Here is an 8,244-nt window from a genome sequence, read left to right as displayed (position 1 = left end):
CCACACCCCTCACCTCCTCCTCCCCACCCCTCACCTCCTCCTCCCCACCCCTCACCCCATCCCCCCCCCAACTAATTAATGGCTCCTCTATGCTCATACGACTGCACTTTCACACACTATTAGCCTGGCAGCCATCGAGTTTCCGCACTGTACATGCTGTGTGCGTATCTGTAAAGTACACATATATCACATAGAATAAGGCTCATTAAATATCTGGCACCTGCTGCTATGGAGAACAATTAGCCCACAGGACTGCGCCAGGCTGCCATTGCTCTCTGTCCTGCTTCAGCCAGGTGGATCTAATCGCTAATGGTTCATTTCAGAAGGGACCAAAGATTAAAACATTTATTAATACATGTATAACACAATCTAATTTGGAATAAAAGGTGATGCACCTGTTTCCAGTGCTACTCTCTTAAAACCCTGAATGGAATGATCTTCAGAATCGTTGATGCATGACCAGAGGTGCAGGGCACGGGGCAGGACTGAAAACACCACGGTACAGGAGCGGTCAGTCCTGCATACAGGAGCGGTCAGTCCCGCGTACAGGAGCGGTCAAAACGCAGAGGCAAAAAGGAACAAACCACCTCTCCTCCTCTACACCACCTCCTCCCCTCCACACCACCTCTCCTCCTCTACACCAATCAATCAATCAATCAATCAAATTTTATTTATATAGCGCTTTTTACAACAGTTGTTGTCACAAAGCAGCTTTACAAGTGCCGAGTCCTAGCCCCCAGTGAGCAAGCCACCTCCTCCCCTCCACACCACCTCCCACCCTCCACACCACCTCTCCTCCTCCACACCACCTCCTCCCCTCCACACCACCTCCTCCCCTCTACACCACCTCTCCTCCTCCACACCACCTCCTCCCCTCCACACCACCTCTCCTCCTCTACAACACCTCTCCTCCTCTACACCACCTCCTCCCCTCCACACCACCTCCTCCCCTCTACACCACCTCTCCTCCTCCACACCACCTCCTCCCCTCCACACCACCTCTCCTCCTCTACACCACCTCTCCTCCTCTACACCACCTCCTCCCCTCTACACCACCTCCTCCCCTCTACACCACCTCCTCCCCTCCACACCACCTCCTCCCCTCTACACCACCTCCTCCCCTCCACACCACCTCCTCCCCTCCACACCACCTCTCCTCCTCTACACCACCTCCTCCCCTCTACACCACCTCCTCCCCTCCACACCACCTCCTCCCCTCCACACCACCTCCTCCCCTCTACACCACCTCCTCCCCTCCACACCACCTCCTCCCCTCCACACCACCTCCTCCCCTCCACACCACCTCTCCTCCTCTACACCACCTCTCCTCCTCTACACCACCTCCTCCCCTCCACACCACCTCCTCCCCTCTACACCACCTCCTCCCCTCTACACCACCTCTCCTCCTCCACACCACCTCCTCCCCTCCACACCACCTCTCCTCCTCTACACCACCTCCTCCCCTCCACACCACCTCCTCCCCTCTACACCACCTCTCCTCCTCCACACCACCTCCTCCCCTCCACACCACCTCTCCTCCTCTACACCACCTCTCCTCCTCTACACCACCTCCTCCCCTCCACACCACCTCCTCCCCTCTACACCACCTCTCCTCCTCCACACCACCTCCTCCCCTCCACACCACCTCCTCCCCTCTACACCACCTCTCCTCCTCCACACCACCTCCTCCCCTCTACACCACCTCTCCTCCTCCACACCACCTCCTCCCCTCTACACCACCTCTCCTCCTCTACACCACCCCTCCTCCTCTACACCAACGCTCCTCCTCCACACCACCTTTTTTTGGGAGAAAACTCACAAGGAAGACTGAGAGCACACAGGAGAAATAAATTCAAGAAAGAGGGAGAACTTATGGAGCCCCGGGGACTTCGCCTCTCCCCTCTCTCCAGAAAGCCACTCGGGCCAGGCCCATTAGGCGTGCTGTCAGGCCGGGGGGAGCGCGGCTGGGGGCCTTTGTGAAGACAGAAGCAGGACTGGAATGAATTTGCCCTGGTCACGTAGAACAGGCGTCAGACACGGACCCAACTAGCAATCCATCACCGGCGCCGGCCGCCTGTCAGGAGGGAGAGAGGCGGAGACGGAGGGGAAGAGCAGCTGGGGGGAGGGATGGTGTACACCTCGATCACCCCCTCCACTTCTCACAACTACACCCCCCAGGGGAAGGTGGGAAGGGTGGGCGTGTTGTCTTGCTGTAAGATATGCATGCACGCACACTCCCACACTCCTGCAGACAGGCAGCAGCTGAACGGAGGAAAACAACTCACACACAGATAGAGGATCCTGAGGACGGACAGGTGAGAGAAGCCAAACAGGAGACCAATTATCCCACACTGTGGACAGCATTCAAGCAGACAGCAGAACATGTGACCCCTTCTTCTCTGCTCAATGGGCTGGATGGATCTTTGACAAATGTTCAGTCTGCCTAGGGGGTCTCACGTGAGCAGACACGCGTGCTCACACACACACACACACACACACACACACACACACACACACACACACACACACACACACACACATCTAATGTTTTGTTTTTTGTTTGGCTTTTGTGAATGGTTCATGTTAACTCTGCATAAGCATCATGAATGCTTTGCTTGTGCTTTTCTCCTGTTCACTTGGCTGGTTCTGGAATGGGGCGTCAACCAGTCAACCACACACATATTCGGCCATTGTGATCAATAAGCTGTTCGATGAGATATTATGAAAACAACAAATATGGAAACTGAAAATTCTTATTTGCATTATTCACCAAGACGTTTGAATACATTTGGCCCAAATGTGGGTATTTCAGTTCTGGGAGAGTATGGTTGTGATTCATTCTGGTTTTTATGTCTAGTAATAGCAACTTAAGCATCTGGTCAAATCAGCCAAATGATGGAATTCCACCAATTAAATAAACAGCGAACACATTTAAAAACAAATCAGGGGAATTTTGATATCCTTAAAAAACTTTTATTGTTCATAAGGAAGGAGTTACAACAAACATGCGTCTTACCACAACAGAAAATAAAAAGATATTGCACTGGTTTAACTAGCAGCCCCCCCACCCCACTTAGACCCATCTCTGTTCATTCATTACAGTACAACTCCTGCCCATCACAGCCCCAGAAAACAAGTGAGGCAAACACACACATAGATGACAGAAGAAATCCAGACATCATGTCCTGGAAAAGTCGCTCAGGATGGTGATGAACACCTTCTCACCCACTACCTGCTCTACCACTGCAATAGACGTCCACTCCACATACAGTACACTATACGTGTGTGAGCTCTAAACACATGAGAGGGAAAGGCTGTGTGCGTCTGTGGTTAAGTGTGATTAAAGGCTGTGTGCGTCTGTGTATGAGCACTCTAGTGGTTTTCCTTTGTGAAGAGGAAGCTCTCATAAAGGGGTGAGATATTCTCACTCAAGAAACTAAAGCACAGATGTCAGCGGCGTCTGCCTAGGCTATGGCTAGCTGCGGCTGCAGGAGTCCGTGGCCTTCAACAAGCCCCAACAAAAGCACTACCACCATTACAATCAGGACCATGTGAGAGTGTAAGAGTGCGCCATTTCTAAACAGTGCAAATCCCAGTTCCATTGGTGCACGACTTCCTTACTGAATCAAATGTACCTGTCTTTTTAGTTATATCTTGGAAATCTAGGTAGCACATTACAGCAAGGTTGTTTAGGTATTTTGCTTAACCATAAGCTATAACCCCCAACACAAACTGCTATGCTCTGAGAGGGAATTGACAATGACCTATAATCTCCAAGACATGCAACAGTGTTGGATATACCAAAATGTGCCGCAAACACTTTCAAAATCACGCTGTACCTGATTTGACACTCTGCAGGCATCCAAGAGGCCAAATTTAGCCTTCTAGTATTGGGGCTATGAACAGCTCTGAAAACGAGCTTCATAACTCTGATTATACTGGGCATTCGGGAAAGGTGAAAGGTTTGTGTGTTAAGGACCCTCTGGAGGTATGAACATTACAGTATTTGTTGGTGTTTAGGTACTTTCACATTTTACCAAGCTGTGGGGTTTAGAGAGCCACTAGGGAACATTATAAAGGTTCTTTGAAACATATCCTCACATAGTACCCCAGATCTATACATACAAAAGAGAGCCTTCTCTGCAGACAGGACAATCATACAGATCTGACTCTTACTACTGGCTCTGTGCCTGTACTGGGAGTCACTGAACTGGGATGTGCTACTTCAGAAATTAAGCTTCAGGCTCTTAAAGCTCATCAACAGCTTTTCATTCCTTATAGCGTTTTAAATGCTAAAATGTGCAACACATCCATTCACATTTCTTATGAGCTGAACATTTTTTTATCAGTAATTGTACATATTACAACGAGACTCCTCATAAATCACTGAATCACACCACAAAGAACATCAAAGAAACGTCTGGACAGAATAGATAAAGCTTATAGGGTTATAGGATTCAGTGAAGTGTGTTACTGTCAGGACTGACTAGGTCTAGATCATCAGATTCTCTCAAATGATATTTCCATATTCATAAATCAACTGAACCATTGCCGTGTCTGACCTGTTTAAAACCTGAACATCTAGGAGTCTTCACTGACCAGTAAGTATTATTAGAAGGCAGTAAAAAAGGCAGTAAATGAAAGAAATATGCCATAAAACAGCTGAAGTGAATAGAGTCTGGGCTAAACCCCGATGACACGCATGAACATGGGAGTGCTCGCAGTGCCTCCGTGGGCATGACGTTCTCATGTTTTTTGTTTTTCTGAATTCAATATGGTGTGAACACATCAATGTACAGCAGCAACATAACTTGAAAAAAAATATCAAGGGTTTAAACAAATGGTCAAACCCCTGAAGACCCCCCTCCCTCCCCCTCCAAGGCTTGGGATCTGATTGAACTGCGTTTTATTAGTTTTCATATTCATGTGACATACAGTAAAAAGGGATTGTGCAAATACATCTTTGCCTGCTTTTGACAAATGGCTGAATCAGACACGGCTGATATGGCAAAGACAGGAGAGACAAACCCAAAACACACTCCCAATCCCAGAGGGGATAAAACTGACACAATTTTAAATATTCATTTAATGAGTGCCCACACCCAAACACACCACACACACACACACACACACACACACACACACACACACACACACTCGTGCAAACATATGCACAGAAACAGGCACACAGCCGGGCATTTACAAGCATGTACAAGTCTTTTAAACTTAAAACATTAGTGGCAAATGTACAGAAACAACACAGCAAGTTGGTCCAGATATTAAAAGTAAGAACATTTTATAGTTAATGAAAAGGAAGCAAAAAATAGGGGCTAGAAATAAAAGCACTAGAACCTTCCCAGTTCAGAGCACTCTGTTCAGGTACTTACTACAGCGTCCAGGCAGTCTGAAGGCCCGGCGAGAGTGCACAGGCTTTAAGGTCAGCCAGCAAGCAGCAGGTGATTCTAGCATCACGTCCTCACACGCGCGTCAAGCACACACCTGTTTATCTGTTCAGCTATTAATAACAACAGATGTAGCCTGACAGTAAATGGTAAGTAAATTTCCACATATTGGTATGTTAGGCTAAAACTAGTCAGCTCGACCTGTTTGAGCAAGAACTCAAGATAAAAAGATAAAGTTAATTCTTCAGTACATATAAAATTTGTTTCATTGTGACCTTAGAAATCTACAGGCTTTAAACATACAGTAGACTAGCTTCTTTTGGGGTCAGCTAAATAAAACCACAGGGCACAAGAAAACGCTATTCTACCAAACAACTGATCTCGTTATGACTACTGACAGAAGTTTGGGTTTCAAAAATCAGACATGCACATTTTGCAGTACCTAAACACCAAGAACTGTTGTGTGTTCAGGAGAGACTAATTAAAAAAAGGTAATTTGGTTTTCATTAACTGCAGTGGGATGCTACAACATTACGTTGACGGGTTTGTACAAATTGCTAAGCATACGCTACTTTTATTGCTAAGATACATCTTGACCCTCTATAGATGGCAGAGGGACTTACACATGAATGTCTGGAGTGTGTATTAAGGCACAACTAGATGTACAACAGACTAGAAGCAGAGAGCTCAGTCTAGTGGTGGAGAGCAGTCTGATGAAGCTGTGTGATTCTGGTCTTTCAGACTCTTATTTCTAGCCCCATATATGTATTTTTTCCAAACAAAAAGTACATCTCATAAAAAATAAAAAAAAACCCAAAACAAAAAACCTTGAGAAAATAAATGGAAAAATAAAAGGAATACAAAAGCCAAGTTAATGTGTCAATCACACAGTACAGAACAATCCAGAACAACAATCCTGTTTTTTGTTTGTTTCACTGCAATGGTTAGTGTGTATACTAAGAGTATCTACTGTTTTGTTTTTAAACATGCAAACTTCATCAGTCGTAATATGCTTTTTTTTCTGTGCAAAGTTGTTACTACGTCTTTTTGCTGGATTTGTCCTGCGGTGTGGAGGAGCTCGGTTTAGCCTGGCTCTGAGAATGTGCTTCAGGGCCGGGCCTCATGGGGGCGCTGCTAAGTAGCATGGCTGGTCTCTCCCGAGGCTCTCCTGTGGTTTGGAAGCAGTCTTTCGGGGCAGAGGGCCTTTTTGAGGCTCCTGGAACCTCTGTGGTCTTTTGAGAAGAGGAGGCTGGCTCAGATTTGGCAGGTGGCTGTCTGGACGGCAATTCAGCCCCCCGCCCTGTCTGGGAGGCAGACGTAGGAGGAGCGAGCGTTGAATCAGGAGGACTGGAGGAGTCCAAGCGAGTCTCTTTGCTTCTTGGGTCCACGGCGTCTGCCTGGGGCCTCGTCTCCTTGCTCCTCTCGTGGGTTTCTTTGGTCGCGGGTAGGGTCATCCTCACTGGGCCCAGCAGGCTCTTGCCCACCGTGGTCAGTTGCGTGGTCGCTCTCTCCACCCCGTTCTCGGAGGCGGAGAGCGCAGCGGAGGCGGCCGCCGCTTGTCTCCGGTTGTCTGCCTCCTTCATCTCCTTGGTGACGCCTCCGGTGGGCGTGCCGGGTAGCGAGGGCTCCCTGGACACGGCGGGCGAGGTGCCGGACTCCTGCCTGCAGCTCACCTTGGCCCTCTGCTCACTCGCTTTGGAGGTTTTCCGCTCTAAAGAGGGTGCGGTGGGTTTCAGAAAGAGCTCTTTGCTCACAGTGGTGAACGCACTGCCGGGAGTGGCGAACGTGCTGGTCAGAGGGCTGTGCTGAGGGGCGGACATGTTGCTACTGGACAGAGAATCCTCACGACTTCCTCCTCTCTGACTGGACTCCCCCGGCAGTGGTGAGTTAGTGGCAGCAGTGGGAGTAGACGCCGGGGGCCGCGCGGGTTTCTCCTCTGGGGCTTTGGCTTCGGCCTGCAGCGGCGTCGCGGCTGGTGGCTGGTTCTGGCCCTCCTGGCCCATGCGCTGGCCCAGCGGCGGAGAGCCCGGCTGGGGCGCTGCGGAGGGCACAGCCAGAGTGGGTAAAGCAGCAGGCCCCATCCTGATGGTATGGGGAGATCCCATCACGCTGGTGGGGCGCAGCACGTGGCTGGGAGGGGTGAAGGTCGTCCTGTGTCCGTCCTGGCTGTCCTCCGAGCCTTCGTCCGTCTCGTCCTCGGACGAATCCACCTCGTGGATGGCATCCTGCTTCTGGAGAGACTCGCGACGTTCCGCGCGGTCTTGCCGGATCGCCGACAGCTTGTCCTTCAGCTTGCTCTTGCCGGGGGCGAGGCCCAAGGAGCCGGTCCCGGAGTCCGGGCCCTCCTGGCGGCTCAGCTTGCGGGCCGAGTGCTTCTGCAGGCTGCCCTTCTCCGCCGGGGACACCCTGCCCCCCAGCACCGTCTCACAGGCCGACTCCTGCAGGCTCTGCAGGCTGGGGTCTCTGTGGAGCATCTCCTTCTTGAACTCCGAGTGCGAGACGTCCAGGCTGTGTTTGCGGCCGCCGCCGACCGGCAGCTTCTTTTCGCCCGCGGCCGACGGTGACGGGGAGGAGGAGGACGAGGACAGGGAGGACGCCAGCTTCTCGGCCGACTGCACGCGCTTGAGGAGAGGGGAGCGAGGGGGGTCCGCGCTCTTGGGCCGGGCGATCTGCCGCACCAGGGGGGGCGAGGAGTGGAGCTTGACGGGGAAGGCGTGGCCGAGGGCGTGGCCGGGCAGGGGCGAGGGCGAGCGCTGGGGGGAGGAGCTCTGAGGGGTTGGCGAGGGCGTCCGGGCCAGGGGCGAGAGTGGAATGTTGCCGGCGGACTTGCGGCGTGGAGAGC

At 51.0% G+C, this 8,244-nt stretch overlaps 1 protein-coding gene across 9 annotated transcripts in view; it reads right to left on the bottom strand.

Moving 5' to 3' along the window:
* Positions 1–4,889: 4,889 nt before the first annotated feature.
* The window catches only part of mast2 (microtubule associated serine/threonine kinase 2), a 113,753-nt gene continuing 110,398 nt past the window's right edge, over positions 4,890–8,244 (bottom strand). For all 9 annotated transcript variants that reach the window (XM_077014922.1, XM_077014923.1, XM_077014924.1 and 6 more), the window contains one exon: positions 4,890–8,244. This exon is cut by the window's right edge and continues 123 nt beyond it. In XM_077014922.1, coding sequence (XP_076871037.1) covers positions 6,440–8,244 — 1,805 coding nt within the window. In that variant the 3' untranslated portion in view covers positions 4,890–6,439.

The sequence above is a fragment of the Brachyhypopomus gauderio genome, chromosome 8 (assembly GCF_052324685.1).
Source record: "Brachyhypopomus gauderio isolate BG-103 chromosome 8, BGAUD_0.2, whole genome shotgun sequence".
Classification (NCBI taxonomy): Eukaryota; Metazoa; Chordata; class Actinopteri; order Gymnotiformes; family Hypopomidae; genus Brachyhypopomus; species Brachyhypopomus gauderio.
The sequence above is the reverse complement of the archived record's forward strand: the minus strand, read 5'-3'. Positions and strand labels throughout refer to the sequence as shown.